Raw genomic sequence first — 20,609 nt, 5'->3', positions numbered from 1 at the left:
TACCATATCTCAAAGCCTACTAATAAATGCCCATGACCATTAAGAAAACTACTTATGGCTGGGTGTGGTGGTTCACGCCTGTAATCCCAACATTTTGGGAGGCCAAGGTGGGTGGATCACGAAGTCAGGAGTTCAAGTCCAGCCTGATCAACATGGTGAAACCCCATCTCTACTAAAAATACAAAAATTAGCCAGGCGTTACAGTTGGTGCGCACCTGTAGTCCCAGCTACTCAGGAGGCTGAGGCAGGAGAATCGCTTGAACCTGGGAGGTGGAGGTTGCAGTGAGTGCCATTTCACTCCAGCCTGGGCAACAAGAGTAAAACTCGGTCTCAAAAAAAAAAAAAAAGAAAAAGAAAACTATTTATTATTAACCCATAATCAAGCTCAAAATTTATCTTCCAGACACAGTTGGAACCAACAGTGACACCCTTCCTTCCTCTGTACTTGGGAAACTCACTTGTATCCAGAACATGGATGCCAATGGGGGCGGACTCCTCCTCTGTCAGCCGGTACCACTCCTTCTGAGGACTGGGCAGCCACTCCTCCACGCGGCAGGAGTAGTTGCCCGTATCTTGGGGGCTTGCCTGCAGCACTGTGAGCCGGTAGAGCACCGGGGAGAGCCTCTGGAAGCGAAGCCTGCCCTCCCAGGGACTGCCCTCTGGGCCAAAGACAGCATCTGGGCCCACGCTCAGCAGGGCCATCCGCTCTGTTGCGTCATCACTGTCCTCCTCCTCCTCCTCCTCCTCCTCTTCCTCTTCTTCCTCCTCCGTTTCCTCTTCCTGTTCTACGTCAGGGCTGCTCCTTTTTGCCCCAGCTTTAGTCCTCAGGGAATACCAGGCCACAGCGAAGCGGGAGTCCTGGCTGGAGCGGGACACAATGCTACAGTCCAGCTGGAAAGCTGCCTTCTCAGAAACCGTGGCATTGGGGACCACTGTGTCCACCTGTAGGGCAGCATCTGGGGAGGGACAAGGGACAAAGAAGACAGAAGTGGTTGTTTAAATTTGTTTGCTCAAAATAAACTAAACGTCCATCACTAAATACATGATCGCAATATCCATACTGTAGGATACTGTGCACCTACTGAAAAGGCACAGGCAGTGCCGCAGGTGGAAGCTGACCCAAGAAAAATTATCAGAGTACAGAACAATGTTACTGTCCATGTCACTGCATGCAGTAAATGTATTTTATTCTGACATACATATCTGTTTATACTTGCATAAAATATCTGTGAAAGAATTCATGAGGAGCTGGCAATGTGGTCCCCTCTGGGAACCCTGGGAGGAAGGGATGTTTACTTTCACTGTAGCCCCTTGAGTGGCTGAATACTGTCCCTCCAAAATGCACGTCCACCTGGAAGCTCAGAATGTGATTATTTGGAAACAGCATCTTTGCAGATGTCGTAGCTAAGAGGAGGTCTTACTGGATTAGGGTGGGCCCCAAATCCAGAGGCTGCTGCTATGAACTGAACTGGTACCCCTCCAAATTAATATGCTGAATTCCTAACCCACAATGTGACTACATTTGGAGGTAGGACTTTTAGGAGGTAACAAAAATTAAACGAGGTCATAAGGCTGAGACCCTAATACAGTAGGACTGGTGGCTTATAAGAAGAAGAAGAGAGAGGATCTCTCTCCAGGTGCATGCACCGAGCGAAGACTATTCAAGGACATGGCGAGAAGGCGGCCATCTGCGAGCTGGAAGAGCCCTTGCCAGAGCTTAGCCATGCTGGCACCCTGACCTCAGACTTCCAGCCTCTGGAACTGTGGGAAAATAGACTTCTGTTGTTGAAGCCACCCAGTTTACAGTATTTTGCTATGGCAGCTGAGCAGACTAAGATAACTAGTGTCCTTATGAGCCCAGGAGAGGACACAGAGGGAAGGTGGCCTATGATGGGGGAGGCCCGAGCAGGAGTGAAGCAGCCGGAACGCCTGTCGCCATGTGGAGCTGGGGAAGGCCAGGAAGGGTTCCTCCCTAGCGCCTTCACGGGGAGCATGGCTATGATGACATCCTGATTTTGGACTTGTAGCCTGCAGAACTGTAAGACAATAATGTTGTAAACAATCAAGTTTATAGTAATTTGCTATGGTAGCCCTGGGAAGTTAAAACACCCATGCAGTAACTTAAACTACGTGGATGTCGCTTATTGCCCAAAACACAGTGAACCCAAGGAGATCAATCTCTCTCCAAGGACTGAAGTGAAATAACAGATGACAAGGCTAAAAGGGCCCTACCCTGTGAGCATGACTGACTCAGGAGGGTGTGCACAAAGTGTCCTCCCCACTTAGGCAGGAGACATGGAGTTAACCACAGAGGGGACCCCAAGCAGGAGAGTCACAGCTCACAGATGCCAACAGACAGACTCGTATCTGTTTTGCTTTTTTTTTTTTTTTTTTTTTTTTTTGTCACTTTGTGGTATGTTCTAAACAAATAATTCACTCCCTAACTGCTAAAAAGGCCTCCCTTTGGCCCTGTTTATGTAATGTAAACCAAAGTAGAGCTACCAAATCAGATCCTACTTGGAGGAAGACCAAACAGGAGCACTTTCCAAGTATTGCCCTGGACTTTCACTGAATTGGCTTAGCATCACTCAGGTGAACACAAAGCTGGGCTTCCCACTGTTCTTGTGGGGGCTCTGCCAAGCCCCTCTGCACCCCCCACACACACCCATCTGGAATCTCAGTATGCACTGTTGGCAAAAGGAGGCTCAGTAACCAGTTACAGGTGGAAGGCCCGGCTCTGTCGGGGACGCTAAGAGCAGAGGTGGCTGGGTGGGGGCTATTCAATCAGTTCACAGGCAACTCAAACTCACTGGACTCCTCAGTTGTAACTCCAAGGCCACTGGGGTGCAATGGGGAGCTCCCCAGTGTTTTTCTCCTCCAGAGTCTGACATCCCCAGGTATCCCCAGGCTCCTGGTGACTGGCTAGGTGTCAAGGGAGGTGGTCCTGGGCGATGTGCAATGGAACTCATCTCGGCCAGGGACAAGGTGGCCAGAGATCATCAGGCATTTAGCTCCTCCCACCCCACTCTCCCTTTGCTTTCTTCTCTTCTAACCGCCTAACATTTTTCTTGGCCCCTTCATGCCTTATCTGCATAAATGACTCAATACAAGTTTCCTGAAAGAAATTAATTTCTACCCCCCCACAACCTTCTCCCCTTAACATGCTTCTCTACCAATCTGGTTCCCTGCATCTGCCCCCTTCTAGAATATGCCAACCTTCTTCCCTGTTCAGAAGTTAATACTCTCTTCCAAGTATAAGCCACGGAAAGATGCTGACCTCTGCCCCTGCTGTCTGCGTGATGCCAATGGCTCCCCTGGCTCTCAGTGACCACCGATTCCTGGCCTGTGTGATGACTGTGGCTTTCTCTCTTCCCCAGTTGTGTGAGCCCAACACAACTACTAATCGACCCATCTGCAATCTTAGTGAGGGTGGGAGCCCTTCATTCCATGTATTTCAGAATATAGTGAATGGTCAACCCTTAGCAGCCAAAGGTGATTATTTTCCTAACAATACTTTTAGAACTATATTATTCCAAGTCTTCCATAAGTTTAATGTATCCCTCTGAAAAAAAATCTTTTAAGTACATCTGCACAATGAATGTTATGAAACCACTAAAAATAGTGACTATGAAACGCTTTCAGAGACATGGAAAATGCTCATAAAAGAAAGCTGAGTGGGAAAAAAAGATCACATAAAATAGTAAGATCCTGACTTTGTTTAGAGAGAGAGGAAATATGAAGACATGAGGTAAAGACCAAAAAATATACACCAAATTATTAATAGTAGGTAGGCCGTGAGATTATGGCTAACTTTCAAAATTATACTTTTCTGTTTTCGAATGTTTTGTAATTAGTACAATCAACCTGTGTAATCAGGGACAGATGGACAAACGGATGGAAGGCAGGCTGATGCAGGCTTGCTCACAGGGTTGAACAGGAGACAGACACAGGGTCAACAGTTCAGGTACCTGTTGGAAGCACAAAGAGTGGCAGGAGGGAAGCCCGGTGGTCACTCCGCCTGTACCTGCTAGCTGTGTGGTGATTCACTCCAGGCTTTGGTTCCTCATGAGTAAAACCTACCACTCAGGGTTACTGTGAAGCCTCAACGTAAGTCTCCTAACTATGGCTGGGACATAGCTGTACTCAATAAACATGTGTCTCCTCCCATTCCATCTGGGGGCCTCACTGTGGTGACCTGCAGAATGGGTGGGAGTTGAGGAAGCGGAGCATTCAGCTGCCATTCTCCACAATTTCACCTTCGGGAAAAGACATGCAGCCATTTCTAGGCAAGGTAAAAAGCAAAAAATATATATAAATAAATAAAAGCTCATGGAAAAATAGGAGTTAGCTCAAAGTGGAGGTAGGTGATTTCCCTGCAGCTTAGGCAAGACACAGGTGAATGAGATACTGTCCATTTCCTGTAACCAAGGCTGCAGCACCTCCCGGAAGTGTGTTCCATGATCTAAGCGACCTGGCGCCACCCTGGAGATCCAACATCCCACCAGCGAAATGAGCTGCTCTACTCAGACATAAAGACATTATGAAAACTTCCAATAGTGTCATGATGCTCAGAAGACAAACAAGATACTGATGGGGTCATGAATTCACTTCTGCTCCAGATCCTTACAGGAATGATCGACTTTTCACTCTAATATGAATGGATGATGCTATGATGTTACAAAGGATACAGGAATCCTGCACATCTTAGCTTTAATTATGTGTTTAAATGTGCAACAATTATGCCCAGTAATTATATGCATTTAGCTATTTAGAAACAGCAATAAAGACAAGAAAAACAAAAGGCCACACAGAATAGTTATTAGCACTAATAAAATTATTGGGGCTGGGCCAGGTGGCTCATGCCTGTAATCCCAGAACTTTGGGAAGCCGAGGCAGGCGAATCACGAGGTCAGGAGTTTGAGGCCAGCTTGGCAACATAGTGAAAGCCCATCTCTACTAAAAATACAAAAATCAGCCGGGTGTGGTGGCACCTGCTTGTAGTCCCAGATACTCTGGAGGCTGAGGCAGGAGAATCACTTGAACCCGGGAGGTGGAGGTTGCAGTGAGCCGAGATCACGCCACTGCACTCCAGGCTGGGCGACAGAGTGAGACTCCATCTCAAGAAATAAAAACAAAAAAAAAATTATTGGGAAGTGAGAGAGTGAAGGCTATACACAATTCATTGTTTTCTATTTAAAGCTTGTAAACTGATTATTTTCCACTGAAAATCCACAAGCTGAATTTTTTTTAACAATATGGTTATTGTTTCAAGATTTCTGTCATATCCACCATTTGTTCAAATCTGGAAAAAGATCTGTGCGCCTGGAATAATGAATGACCAGATTTTATTCTAATTAAGAAATCAAATCACCTTAGGCCAAAGCCAGATGTGCAATTTTCCATTCACTAGAAAAAAATTCAGGCAATTTTGAATATAAATGCATACAAATATAGACATTCATATATTTAACTGCAAATAATCTGTTAATAATTTTATCCAGTGCATAAAATATTATACTTAAATAACATACTGATTCTATCCAGTGCATAAAATATTATGCTTAAAGGGGAAACATCAGAGGGAGTGGAAGCTTGGGGACATGCACCCTCACCTGGTCGCACGACCCTCAGGGCTGTCTGCCCAGCGGTGTCCTCTGCCCGCTTGTACCACACCCCACTGGGGCTAGGCAGCCACTCCTCCACGCGGCAGCTGTAGGTCCCACTGTCCTGCACAGCCACGTTCTGGATGAAGAGCTGGTACACGCCGGGGGAAGGACTCTCCAAATGCAGCCGCCCCTTCAGGTTGTTCTTGGCCGCCTGCTCTCCATAGTGGAAGGTGGCCTCACGGCTCAGACGGGCCACAGTCTCCTGCTCGGGGTGGTTAGGCTTCCATACAAACCATTCCACCATGAGCTGGGAGGCCATGCTGGTGCGATTGAGGACGACGCACTCCAGCTGCACCTGCCGGGTCTCCAGAACCGACAGGTTGCCCTGAGCTTGGCGGAGCCTCAGGCGGCTGTCTGGAACAGTGAGGAAACAGAAGTCAGCAACAAGAGGACAACAAGCAATCCGTACGCATCTTTCCCAGGGTGGGTGAAAGGGTGCTTTCCAAATACAGGAGGACGGCAGACGGGCTCCATTAGGAGAAACATTTCTCAGATGTGGCTCCCTAAACATTCTGAGTTCCTCCTTCACGTGTTGGAATGCCTGGGTGTCGAGGAGTTCAATGTTGCAATAACAGCTGTCCCTGAAGTCACAGCCCTCACAGGTTCTGAGGCTCACAGGAGGACGAGCAGACGCTGTACAGACTGCACATCCAAATGACAAAAGACCCCAAAGCATGTGGCTGGCTAAGGCGGGTGGCTGGGAACAGTCAGGGAAGGGGATGGTGAGAAACCCTGAAAAGAATAAACTTTTAAAACTGACCATATGATGGTTAGAAAACTCTGGGCTGCCAACCACACAGGAACTGCAGGGGGAAGCCCAGTTTAATCTGTTCATCTGTTAGCCCTCAGAATTGTAATTCTCAATTTCCTTACAAAAACCTACACAAGTTCCCTCTCAGGGTGGGAATAGAACTGATATGACATCAGTACAGAAAAGATTGCTGGGCATGGTGGCTCACACCTGTCATCCCAGCACTTTGGGAGGCCAAGGTGGGTGAATCACTTGAGGCCAGGAGTTTGAGACCAGCCTGGCCAGCACAGTGAAACCCTGTCTCCATTAAAAAATACAAAAATTACCCGGGTGAGGTGGTGTGCGCTTGTAATCCCAGCTACTCGGTGGGGAGGGGGGGTGAAGGTTGCAGTGAGCCAAGATCATGCCATGCCACTGCACTCCAGCCTGGGTAACAGAGTGAGACACTGTCTCAAAAAAAACAAAAAAGAAAAAAGAAAAGATTGATACTGATGGAACCGGGTGCTTTGAAAACTCAGCCAGGCAGAGTCTCCTCCAGTGGAAAAGTGTCATTAATGACAGCACACTTTGATGGCATGCCTATAATCTCACAAGAGCCCAAATGACTCTATCTGGACCAGAGGTATCTAAAAGCTATGACACTATGAATGCACTGTAGCACCTCAGGAATGGGACTTCTAAGTGACATCAGAGGCGGGGAGGCTGGGCACTTTCACTCATTACTTTCCACACACTTCAATACTGCCTGAATGTTTTACAACGTTCATGATTACTTTTGTAATTAAAGTTAGGAAATACAAAAGAACCAATTTTATATAACCAAATCCCTTTCTCCCTCCCCATTCAAATATATATATAAGAAGATATTAACTCTGGTTGTCTCAGGGTTGAAAGGTTACTTTCTTTGTTTTGTTTCTTGGGTTTTTTAATTTTTTTATTTTTTTGGGGTGTACGTATTTTCCAAAAGAAAACGATGCAAATCAAAACTGTCAACTGAAACAGGGAAAGCTGTTTTACTCAGTGTCCTGTGAGTTTCAGGTTTACAGTTTTAAAGTTCACTGTAACAGAGACTTCACTAAATGTGTGGACAGGGACCCTTCCAATCCTTCTGCACTGTCCCACTTAGCTTGACTAGGGAAATCCCCTCAATAAGTCTAGGCTCCTCCAAGAATCTCTTGGTTTCAGTACAAATGAGGAAAGGAAAAAATGGTGATGACCAGAGCAGAAATGCAGAGGGACGGGGTTGACCGTGTTTTTTCAGTAGAGAAAATCATTAGAAGTGAAAATAGATGAAAAACAGGAACCAAAAGAACACTGGTGGGCCTAATGACAACCTTCAATTTTCAAAAACCCCAGGGACTGGCCTGAAGTCAGGTCACCGAAAATGCCAAAGGGAATCACTTTAGACCAGAGCTTCCTGTTTCATGCACCAGCAGAGGTTAGCAGAAAATGCCACCGTGAGGCCAGTGAGAATCCCTGGAAATATAATATCCTCAGGCAAAGGAGGAGAACAGAGCCACTGCATTCAGCAGGGGCCAGGCCACAGCTGGAGTTCGGTACTAGGTTCCACCGGCTTACTGAACAGGCCTCCTTAGGAGTCAAGCAATGGTGAAGAAAACCAAGTTCCTATGCTTACTCAGGAGGCTTCAACTCCAGTAGAAGAGACAGAAAACAAATGTGTATATATATATGCATTCTAATATAAAAAGAATACATAGTGACTGATAAGTCTATTTTAAGTATAAATATAAATAAATACTTCATACTTACTTATATATGAGTAAGTAAATTAACAGAATGTCAGGTGGTGATATGTATTGTGGAAAGGCCGGGGAAAGGAAAGCTGGAGTGATAAGGGGCTACGTTTACGTTAAAATGAGCTAGGAATCCCCCTTTAAGGAAGAGCAAGATAAATATCTATGGCCAACATGTTCCAGGCTGAGAGAACAGTAAGTACCAAGGCCTTGAGGTGTTCAGGGAAAGCAATCATTTATTCCCTATTCAACCAATATTTACTAAGAGTACCATGCCGGTGGCTGAAGATGTAAGACACAGCCCAAAGTGCTTACAGTGTAGTATAGAAGAAATGCAAACCATTATTAGACTGTGTGTTTTATAATGGACCCATACTGGTATGGGAGAAATCAGGGTAGGCTTCCTAAAGGTGGTGCTGAATGAAGTCTAAGGAATAGGGTGAAGACAGTGGAGAAGCAGCAGGAGAAACACATTCCAGACAATGAGGATGGCACAAGCAAAGGCCTCAAGATGAGACTCTGGGTGGCAACACAGCACCCCCATGGCCCACCAGGAAGAAAGGCAGCAGCAACCACAAATTGCAGGGACGGAGAATGAGGGATGGAGAGGCCATGAAGGCTACATTACGTGAGTAGAAGTTGAAAGAACTAGAGATCTTTAACAGAGAAGGGGAGATTGAAAGGGGCATACACTTCATGTATTTGAAAGGAAATGACCCAGACTTATCTTTTGTTGTTCTAGGGGCAGATCTAAAAAGGGAAAATTACAGGAAGGTGATCTTTTCAACAATCAGAGCTACCCAAAAGTGGAACCGAGGCCTGCAGAGTGAGTAGCTCTCCCTCCCTGGAAGCATTCTGGCAGAGGTTGAGTGCCTCCCGTCAGGGAGAAGAAGAAGGGCTACATCCCGGGGTCGAAGAGGGGCCAAAGAAGGACTAATTCAGTTTGGAGATGGGAAGGGCTTGTCTGGGCTATGCTGGGAGCTAAGGAAGAAGGTGGATGCAGATGCATAAAACCAGAAAACTCTGGGTGTGGAGCTGGTGCCAGTCCGAGACCCAGGGTGCAAACTGCAAGCCCAGAAGGAGATTCAGGAGCTGCCATGAACTCTGCTTTGCCACATTTGCTAACCACAGCTGCCCTCTCAGTCTGCTCCTTGGTGAAGATGGTATCTATAGAAGCAGAGTCAAGGATGCTTCCATGAGTCTGCCATCAGCATCGGGACCCACTGCAGGTAAAATGGGTGGAGCTGCAGCGTGCTAGAGTGACGGTCTGCGTACCTGCACCCACACCCAGCATGTACCTTGCAGAAAGTCTCTGCACACCAGCCCCACAGAGCTCCATCGACGCCCAAGCAGTCTCTGCACCAAACCTGCTAGCCCAGGACAGCCGTACCCTGCGTCCTTACCTGGCTGTTTAACAGTGACTTCTGTGCGCCCAGAAACCTCCTCTGCCAGCTTGTACCAGGCGTAGTTGGGGCTCAGCAGCCACTCCTCCACGTGGCAGTAGTAGCTGCCGCTGTCACTGACCTCAGCTCTCTGGACAGTGAGGCTAAACAGGCCCCCCGACACATGCCTCTCAAACTGAAGCCTGGCTCTCAGGCCCTCCTCCTCGGCGTACGTGCCGTACTCGAAGGCGGAGTTGTGGGTGGTCTTCAGGATGAGTTTGCCATCAGCATCTGAGGGCTTGTGGACGTACCAGAGCACTGCAAAGTGGGAGTTCTGGCTGGTCTGAGACTTCACTGAGCAGTTCAACTGAATGGGCCTGTTTTCCACCAGGGTGAGGGTCCTCTTCGATTTGCTCACCTGCAGCTTTGTCACTGCAAAGGAAAGGGGGGCAGAGGAATTGCCACACACTCCCAGAAATGTGGCCCATCCACCTTCAGGCTCTGAGCTGGGTTTCCTCCAGATCTAACATGGACTGGCTTCAGTGCCTTCAGAAGAAGGCCGCATGGAGCCCAGGCTGTCCCTGAACATCCTTCTCTGCCTCCTCCTTGCCACGCTTCTGGCTTAGGCCTTCACCATCTCTCCCCTATCCACCGGCGGCACTCCCCACCATCACAGGCCTCCCAGGGTGATCCAGCTGAAATACAAATCTGGCTATATGAGGTCTCTGCTTGAAAAGTTTAACAGCTCTGAACTACCTGTGGGCTAGAGAGAAACATTTCCTTTTCACAGTACAAAGTTCCTCCAGGATCTGGCCCTCACTCACGTGTCCTGACTCATTTCCCACAACTCATCCTCAAGCACCCTCCGCAAGCACACACCCTGGTGCAGGTTCCCCTGACCTCTGACCTTTGCCCTTGCTGTCCTCTCTGCCCGTCCCGTTCTGCTGCCTCCCACCCGGACCCTTCTCTGCACTTGCCCTCATTCCCGTCCCCCTGGGCTCGGTACGCTTCCTTAGCACCCTCTATGTATCTCTGGGCTGTTTGTCCTCACATCTCTCTCCCATCTTAGATGGTGAGCTCCTGCAGGGCAGAGATCAAGCTCTTTCCACTCAATCAGCCAGTATTTACAGAGTGCTCACTCAGTTTCCCACAAGATGCTAAGTGCTGGGGATGTCCTGAAGAGCAAGCCAGAGTCCCAGCCCTGATGGGGCGGACTGCCTAGCGGATGTTCTCATCGCTGCACCCCCGGGGCCTAGCACAGCACCTGCACCAGGAAAGCATTCGGATCAGCATTTGCTGAAATAGGTGAATGAGTGGGTGAGCGAATGAGAGCGCATTGGAAAAACACAACAGGTAATCAGAGGATGCTGCAGGGGGCCTTCCTCTGGGGGAGTAGGAGAGAAGGCCAAAAAGATGGAAAACCACGAGGCAAGGCAAAGCCAACTGTAGTCCTCCCTTCCCCTCAATGTCCCGCTCCAAAAACAGACAAGAGGGCAGACTGTGGAACGCCTCTCTTGCAGCTAAGTACTGAGATGTGTTCACCTTGCCAGTGGCAGGAAGCCAAAGTCTAATGAAACCCATCCTAGGAAGGTGATCTGGGATCTCACCCACTCCATCATCAATATCCTTGGTTCTCCATTCCCCCACCCACCCTCTCGCACTACTAAATATGAAAAAAGAAGCCGTTTTAAGTTCCTCTTAGGAAACTAATAGTGCAAGCATTGTTCCACCTCCACCACTCTCTTCACACTTAGTTTTTTGGCCACGGGACCAAACCACTTGCCAGCTGAGAAAGGAAGCAGAGGCAAGGTGCAGATTCCACCCAGGGACAGCAACCTGGGCCTCCTCCAACTGAGATTGTCCGGAGGGAGGGGCAGGGCAGGGATGCCTGGCCAGGCTCCAGCACTCTGCTGGTCAGACTCTTGTTTCTTAAGGCCAGCTCAACCCCAGGAACTGCATCCAGACCCAGGACCCAGCCCACTGGTCATGACCCTGGCCTGCCAGCTTGCTTCAGCTTGGTTTGGCAGCATCAAGGGTTGAGTCCCATGCATCATGGGATGAAAACTTGTGAAAGCCACAGACTGCCACTTGGTCCCCCTGTAACACACAGACAAATGTTCTCAGTGGGTGGAAGGATTTAGCAAGCTAATGTGTAGCAGAGTCCAATTCCCAAGGCCATAACTGAGCGACGCTGAGGATACATCACCCAGTGGTAAATCAGACATTCTCTCCAGGAAGACTTGTTGAATTCACATACCCACAGACCTTCCCACACCATCAAGCACACACCAGGCACCACTCAGAGAGAAATCCTGTGTGCCACGGCCCCACCCTCACGGGTTCATCTTTTTTGTTCGCAAGTCCAATCTTTCGCCTTCTCCCCTCTTCAAACGCAGAAAGTCCTCTAGGGCACACTGGGAATCCGGGGCAAGGTTTACCACCAAGCTCCCAAGCTCTGGAAACTAGATTTGCATTAGCTTGCCGGTCGACTTTCAGATTGGATTCCTATAATATTTGAAACAACCGGCTCCCTTTTCATTCCTTTCCAACCCAATTCACCGCATGCAAATGATATCTATATCAGTGCAAATGACACCACCTGAATTATCTGGTTCTTGGCCAAAAAAACTGGGTTGTTCAGCCTAGAGTAGAAAGAGCTTTAAAATGTATTATTAATTGGGGCTGGATTATTTTTGCAACTGTTACTAAGGAAACCTCAATTGCTATAGTAACTGCATATGTTAAACTGGAATCCTATGACTAAACTTCAATTTAGTCACATGGTCTGGGAACAAGAATCCAAGGAAGAGAAATGTTTCAAAGCATTCCCATTTTTTTTTTTTTTCCTTCCCATGTCAAAATATTGTGAAGTGTTGAGAAGCTTGAAAGAGAGGCATTTTTAAAATTTGGTGCCCGTCTGCCAGGTGGACAAGGGGTCAGCTCCTATTCTATGCTCTGGATTTCCTCCCACATCTCCAGGGCAGGTAGGACTTTTCCTGAGGCACAGGGGAGACTGGAATCTCCACATATAATTAGGGAGCCCTCCCACGTCCTGCGAAAGCCCTGCCCTGAGCAGTGTGCAGCCTGCGTGCACCACCTTCTTCCACGCAGCTAGGAGAGCCCTGCTTCCTTACAGACCACAGGTGTTTTCATCTGCAAAATAAGAACAATATGTATCTATCCCCATGAGGAGTCCTGTGCAGAGTAAAAGCAATTGTCTATAAAAAGAGTTTAGCACAGAACCTGGTATATAACAAACACCCAGTCAATTTTTAGCTATTCTCATTCCTTTTTGGTTTCTGTCCCTTGTCCCAAGTTCAAAGCTCAACATTTGGATTGGGAGCCATCAAGCATAAGTGACACTCTTCCTGCTCAAAGTGCTGCTGGACTTGGGCCAGCAGCACCAGCAGGAACTGGGAGCTTGTTAGAAATGCAGACTCTCAGGCCCTACCCCAGACCCACGAAGTCAGAATCTGCACTTCAACAAGTTCCCCACGTGATTCACAGGGAGCTTCAAGCCTGAGAAGCCCTGGACTTGGCTGGGTGAGTGAATGGGCTTTGAAAGAAAAGACTGATTAACCCCCAACAGTGAGTTGGCAGGAGGAAGAAGGAATCCGGCAAGAGGCAGGAAGAGGGACCAGGGCGACTCCAGCTCACAACAGCAGCCGCCTTCAGGCCGGGCCCTGCTTGAGGGAATGACCCTTTCTTTCTGCAGCTGAAGACTTTCCTTCCCAGGCTTCTGATTAAAACTTGGAAGATCTGTGTTTTGTATTGTAGGAGAGGCCGTTGTGTTTGTTACAAGCCAGGACAGGGCGGTTTCAAGGTGGGCGACGTCAGGAAGAGGGAAGAACTTCGCAGCAGAGACGAGCAGCGCCTTCCTCAGCCAGCCTACCCTCCCTTCGGCCTCCACTCTGTGTGTGCCCTTCTCACTCAAAACTCATGTAAATCAGTAAAGGATTCCCTTACACTCCACTATAGCTCTGTTACTGCTGCCTTACAATGAAGGTAATTTCAGAGTCTCTTTCCTACAAAATCCTAAGCACATGCAGGGCAGGGACTATGACCCAATCACTGTTAAATTAATAAATGAATAATTGAATAAATGTGGTTCCTTTTTAAACGGAGCGGCAATTCTGATTTTGATAGAAGAGAGAACATTTCAAAAGATGTGTGGCCTCTGAGCTAGGCCCTGAGAAACAAGCAAAGGAGAGTGAAAGGGCATGCCAGAGAGAGGGGACGGGGGGAAAGACGACAACTTCCCTGGGCACTGCATTCGGGGAGGAGCCAATGCTCAGGTGTAGTGGATGAGGTTAGAAAGGTAAGCTTCGGGCCGGGCACGGTGGCTCACGCCTGTAATCCCAGCACTCTGGGAGGCCGAGGCGGGTGGATCACGAGGTCAAGAGATCGAGGCCATCCTGGTCAACACGGTGAAACCCCGTCTCTACTAAAAATACAAAAAATTAGCTGGGCATGGTGGTGAGTGCCTGTAATCCCAGCTACTCAGGAGGCTGAGGCAGGAGAATTGCCTGAACCCAGGAGGCGGAGGTTGCGGTGAGCCGAGATCGCGCCATTGCACTCCAGCCTGGGTAACAAGAGCGAAACTCCGTCTCAAAAAAAAAAAAAAAAGAAAGGTAAGCTTCGGCTACGATGCAAGGGGCCTGGAGCTTGTACTTGATCCTGACCACCTGTGGCCCTCAGGGTACACTCCATGGATCTGCAGATCAGCACCTCCTGGGAATTTGCCAGCCCCTACTAAGTCAGAAGAACTGCGGGTGAGGCTCAGCAACTTGCAGTCTCATGAGCCTTCCAATTGATTCTGATGCAGTCAAGTTTGAGATGCCACAGCCATGCTGCCGAGGTGGTTGCCGGTAAGTCTGGAGAGCGGTTCTGTGCAGTGGTGTGAGCAGCAGCCAGAGGGTGGCGGGTGAGGAGACATGGGCAGTGAGGGAGGAGACGCTGCTCTTTATTAAAGACAACAGACAGTCATGCCAGAGATAAGAGGAGGCCAGTGGCTGCAGCAGGAGAGATTTTTCAAGTGGAGGGAAGCGAGTCAGACGAGAGACTGGGAGAGAATGCAGGGTGAGCTGGCTGGGAAACCAGTGGCACAGAAGCCTGCCAGTCAAACTGCTACTATACCTGAACCCCTCTGTCCTTAACACCCCTACTCTCAGCTCTGTCTGCACGGCCATTCCCTATTTGGGCCCCCAGTGATCTCTTTCTCAGGCTCTTATAATTGGCCTGCATATGACACTGCCTGCCTCCAGGCTTAGCCACAGCCAGGGGATTTTCCTAAATGGCAAACGAGGCGTTGCCCATGGCTGCCCACCCCATAGCCCGAGACAGCAGTTCTCAATCAGGCCGCCAATCGCCAGCAGGTCTTTGGGTGCCATGTTGATTTGGGGAGGGGTATATATATTCAATGGAATAAAGCCATTAAAGATGTAAAATCGTACCTGGGACAACTCCCGGCAACAAAACTCTGCCTCGTGTCCTGTGTGACTTTCAAATGACATTCCTATGGGCAAGAATATGTCTCTGAGCCTAGAACCTACTTTCATTTTACTATGATCACAAGACTTTTACTTTGCATGGTTTTAATATATGCCAGGTCAGTCAGGAGAGGACTTTTCTTTGTTTTGTTCAGAGTTGTAGCAAGAGTTGCCCGGGACTTCAGGAACCCTGTGGGGATGGCGGTGCTGCTCGAGGTGACAAGTCCCTGATACAGTGGCCGTCGGCGTGCGTTCAGAGGCGGTGTTCACTGTGACTGTGCCTCCTGGCGTAGCTGTCCTGAGCATTTACACATCGAAACACAGTATTTGACTATGAACTACTTTTAAAAAAAAATCTTTTTTTATCCCAAAACTTGGGCAGTGTAGCAAATTTTAAAGATGAGATGATTAGGAATGTTATATCATATATGAATCTCATTTCTGGGTAAAGGAAATATTACAAATTATTACAAAAATGGAGTATATGATCTGGGTATGAGCTAAAGTCCTAATTTCTGAGTTTAGGATATTCTTATTTATTTAGCAAACTTTAATCTGGTCCTCTGTGTTCAGCACTATTCTAGGCACCTTATAAATATTAACTACTCGGTCCTCACCAATCCTATGAAATAAATATTATTCCCAATTTTATAAAGACCCTTGCCCAAGGTCACACAGCTGGTTCAGTGGTAGAGCTGGAATTCAAACCCAGGCCGTCTGGTCTGTCCTTGCTTTTAGCCATTATATATGCCCACCCACCCTCCATGCTCCCGTGTACAAAAAGGACTTCCTGATCCCTGCCAGCTTGCCTGGAGGCAGACCCCTCGCAGACCCCATGCTTTAGTCATCTCAAGATAAGCATGCTGCTCCCACCCTCTGTGACTGTCTTTATTCACACTCTCCTCTGAGCCTGAAATGCCCCACTCCTCCTTCCCAACCTCCTGCCCTCACCCTCACCCCACTGCCTCCTCATGCCTCCTGCCCCTGCCCATGCCCTGTGCTGGCTCTGCCTTCACACCTGTAATGCTTTTCTGCTCTCCTCTGTTCCTAGGCGTGCTGCCTCCCTCAGAGCCTGCAAGGCAGGAACGTGACACACCCACCTCTGCAGCCTCACCAGCATGGCAACCTGGCACTTAGTAGGTGCTAAAACATGCATGCAGAGAGACACGGAGGGAGGGGCAAGGGGAAAGCTGCAAGAGTCTGCAGGTGGAAATAGCTAATTAAAGTAACCCAGATGCACACTACCCTGCCTTACCTGTCTGCAGGCAGAGCAGTGACCCTGGCTATTTGATGCCAATAACAAGTGACCGGGTGTTACCATGACAACAGGCCTGAGGCGTCGGGGAAGTGCCGGGCACTCCTCTGAGGGCTCCTGCACTCACGTTCATTCTATCTTGGCACAGACAACAGGCAGACACCACCTGGGATGGAAGAAAGAGGACCCCAGACTCCCCGGAAAGAAGGCAGAGGCCAGTTCTGAGGGATGGGGCAGCCAGTCACCCACTACAATGTGACAAAGAGAGCCAGTGCTCACATGCTCTGGGCTCACGGAAGTCAAAGAAAAGCCCTCCACTATCCCAATCTGCCAGCTCAGCAATAAGAAATAGAAGAAAACCGATTTGGCAACATCCAGAGGGTATTAAATATTCATCCTGACTGCCCATCAGTAAAATCCCAGCAGAATACACCCCTGACAAATCGGCTTTCCACCACCGGAGGCTGTCCTCCTGGAAGCTTGTTTATTGCTTTGTCAATTTTAATGTACAATATTTAATAGCCAAACCAAGATATTGTCGTAAACATTTGGAAAATGAGTGCTGGCATTTCCCTGACTGCTTCTGTATTTAGGGATGTATAATTGGAGGGTGTTTTGAGCTAAAGAAAATCAGAAGGAAGCAAAGTGATTATGCTTCACAATTAAAAAAGAACTGATGAAGAACTAGGAACCAAACATGTTGAACTGGCTGAAAGTCTTGCCTAAATGCCCCTTGGGGGGCTCACACTGCAATCAATGGGGTTCAGGCTAAGCCAGATCAATGGTCACATGAGAGTGATGGCATTCCTTGAAGATTCTGCTGGGGATGTGCATAGGCAGCAGGAAGCAAGCATAAGGAATGCTCAAATAACAGATCCACAACAAGGCAACTGTGCCTCCAACCATAGATTCTGATGAATACTGACATGGGGGCAGGATCAGCAGGTGGCTCCAGCAGGGACGAGTCTGGGGCACAGACCACAAAGAACCTTGCTGAGATAAATGATATCACAGCAGCGGAAGGCTGATGGTAAACGGACCAGCGTGAGTGAGTCAACAGTCCCCGGATTCCTATTTGATTCTGATGGAATAAGAATATTCAACACAATATTCTTTAAAACGGGGGTGGCAGGGGACATTTCTATGGAAGACACCAGAGCAAGGCTAAGAATCTATGTTTTGAGGGGCAAGGTATGCAGGGAGAGCAAAAGAAGACAGCACAGCGCTGGTTTTGAGCCTCTGGTATCCCCAAGTCTTGGAGCCACCTTGTGGCAGAAGCTGGAAGAATCAGGAGTTAAAAGGGGCACAAGGTTAATTAACCTTCTGCACCATCAGCAAACCGTGTCTCAAGGAACCTCTACAAGTGTCTTATGACCCCAACTTCCAAAAAAACAAATTTAAGGCTATGCTAAAGGGGGTTAGGAAATCAGGGGTGGTTAACCAGAGACAGGGAACATTAAATACAAGTACCCGATACCAAAGAGGATTCCTGAGAAGAAAAACGCGTGTCTAGAACATATAATAAAAAAATTAGGAACCTGGACTCTGGAGCCAGACGGCCTGTCTGACTTGAATCCTGGCTCTGCCATTTGCTGTGGCACACTGAAGAGTTTATGTAACTTCCGTGTCAGTGTCCTCATTTGTGAAGCTGAGTGAAACAGTCCCCCTCACAGCACTGCATGGATGAAGGAAGGAGGAACTAAGTCATTACGTGTAAAGCATTCAGAATGGTTTACAAGAAATGCTCAGTGAATATTAGCTCTACTGTTGTTACGACCAGTAACACTAGTGCCGTGACTCCTGCACACCATCGGTATGCAAGGAGAAAATCCTTCTGTAAAGGACACCATTAACTCTGAATGCAGAAAGAGTAATCTCTGATTACACAGCCTTTAAAAAGGTCAAAGACTCCCTAACCCAATTGCTTTTTAACACGACACACCTGGATTCAAATCCCAACTTCCCCACTCAGCAGGTATTTAATTTGAGCAAGTGAGATCCTCTCTGAGCCTCTGTCACTTCACTTACAAAATGGGAAAGCAGCATGCTCCTCCCAGGGTTGCAGCGAAGATTAAGTGAGATAATATACACCACGTGTCCAACAGTTTTTAGAACATAGTCAGCTCTCATGTATTTTTCTAATTCTATTTCCCCAGAATGAATGCACCAGAACCAAAGTATATAGGAAAAAGAGTAAAAACTCATAGGAAGCTCTCTGGAAAATATGAAGTGCTAAATGCATAAATATTTAATAGAGAAGAGACAGTAACACTTCAGGGGATGCACTCTCCTGGTGCCTCAGCCGCCCTCTGGGAGTCCTGCACGGCCTCCCGCGCCCACCTTTGCTCTTCCTAGCCTCCAGAGGGCCGTAAAAGTACATTACTGTGCACCTTTAAGTAGAGGCCTCATAACAGCCCAAGGGCAGTGATACTCATAAGTCTCCTATGCCAACCACTGTTGATTCTCACCTTACAGCGAAAACACAACAGAAACCAACTCAAATACAACAGACACAAAGACGTCCTCAGAGCAGATCCGGGGTCTCCCAACCTTCCAGCTACCTTATCTACCCGGGAGGCAATTATGACATAAAGGAAAATGTGAACATGTTTGCTCTATGGAGGCCAGAGAGACCTGGGCTCCAACCTCAGCTCCAATCTCAGTTTTGCCGCTTCACCTGCTGGCTTGCCTCCATCAAGATTTCCAGCCGCTTCAAGCCTTGGTTTCCTCATGAGCAAAATAGGGATACAAACACCTACATTATTAGGTTGCTGGATAAATTTAAAAAGAAAACATGAGTAAAGCACTAAGCACAAACCTGACATCTAAGAGAGACTTCAAACATTTTTTTCCTTGTCTGCCTTTAGTAACATCATAAATTAATCCAAATAATTAGAACCTTCAGTGAACTAATTCTGTATTCTTCCCTTAGGCACTCCGGTCTCAGATTCCAAGTAGTGCCAGAAACAGGCAGATACTAGGGATTTATTCAAAAAGGCAAAGTCAGACAACATCTTGGGGTCAGCACCTCCTCTACCTTCGACAGCTGCAGAGCCATGTGACAGGCACTGCTGCTCAGAAAACTGACCTTGAGGGCCAGAAGGAACCAAAAAAAGGTGCAATTACAATCCTAATGTCCCACTCAATAATGCAAGCAAGTGGGTACCTCGACATTTTCCACAACGAGGGTTCACATGAAATGGGGTCTCTGCTTAACCTTCCATTAACCTGAAAATCCACTTAAGCAAAACAGCCTCTTCCCAGAGCATCTTGTCAGTCCAAGCAGAGGCTCTCACCGGCCAAAGGAACAGTCTCGTCATATATACAACTCACTTGTTCCAAATCTGGTACAGAACAGAACTCTGTTAGGGTGAAAAGGGGTGAAGGAGAAACTCACAGTTGACCATTATTTAACCTCACACTGCTGGAAACAACACTGTGGCCACCTAAAGTAGTCTAGCAGACTGGGTCAGGCACTAACCGTGGCTGTTAGTGGGCAGAAAAATCCTCTGGCAAGGCGTTTGAGCCATCTTTGCAAGCCAAACCCTCGCCCTTTCCTGCACAGGTCCCTGTTCTAGCCGAGGCATGGGCTGGATGAGGGAAGGAATACAGGAGCCTACCGCCTGGGCTCCACCTTCCACCAGCTTCTAACCTGGCAGGAGACAAGGACAGACAGGAAAACCATAAGAGCTGCATATACTTAACTGCTCCCACCTGTCAGCAGAAGAGCCGGGTGGGGAAAGTGTTTGCAGAAAGTCCCACTGACTAATGCTACCCAAATTAATGCATCCTTATGATCCACTTTGAGAGAGACTCAGCCTCCATAGAGGAAGGAGCTTGAATTCAAGCCCCATACAACTAGACGGAGCCTGGGTACAGGCAACACTGTGGGCGAAAGACACCAGGGTTCAAATCCTGGCTCCACTATTCACTGGGTACATGACCTTAGGCTGGTCACTTAAATATTTCCTGGGGTTGCGTGCAATTCTAATAAAGTAAGTGACCTTCAGTGCTTAGCGCAAACAAGCTGTTCAGTAAGTGCCCATTACCCTCCCTCTTTCCTCAGAACTTCCTTGTCTGTGAACCGGGGACAGTGATATCACTTCCACATAATTGTACGAGGATTACAGGAGATGAGGTTGAATAAAGACAAGGCTTTCTTTAAAACAACTGGCCTGTGTATTTCACAAATGTCCATGTCTTCACACACACACAGGTTAGGGAACTGTTCTAGATTAAAGGAGCCTAAAGAGGCAGGGCAACAAATGTGATGTGTGATCCCTGAGTGGATCCTGATTTGGAAGGGAAAAAA

The 20,609-nt window shown here is 47.9% G+C and overlaps 1 protein-coding gene across 4 annotated transcripts in view; it reads right to left on the bottom strand.

Moving 5' to 3' along the window:
* IGSF3 (immunoglobulin superfamily member 3) overlaps nucleotides 1-20,609 on the bottom strand; it is a 94,246-nt gene that overhangs the window by 4,855 nt on the left and 68,782 nt on the right. For all 4 annotated transcript variants that reach the window (XM_032249620.1, XM_032249623.1, XM_032249622.1 and 1 more), the window contains 3 exons: nucleotides 9,575-9,985; nucleotides 5,613-6,020; nucleotides 459-956 (listed from right to left, as the gene is read on the bottom strand). In XM_032249620.1, coding sequence (XP_032105511.1) covers nucleotides 459-956; nucleotides 5,613-6,020; nucleotides 9,575-9,985 — 1,317 coding nt within the window. The remainder of the gene's footprint in view (nucleotides 1-458; nucleotides 957-5,612; nucleotides 6,021-9,574; nucleotides 9,986-20,609) is intronic.

The sequence above is a fragment of the Sapajus apella genome, unplaced genomic scaffold (assembly GCF_009761245.1).
Source record: "Sapajus apella isolate SASKATOON/1434 unplaced genomic scaffold, GSC_monkey_1.0 scaffold69, whole genome shotgun sequence".
Lineage (NCBI taxonomy): Eukaryota > Metazoa > Chordata > Mammalia > Primates > Cebidae > Sapajus > Sapajus apella.
This window is presented reverse-complemented; position numbering and strand designations above follow the sequence as displayed.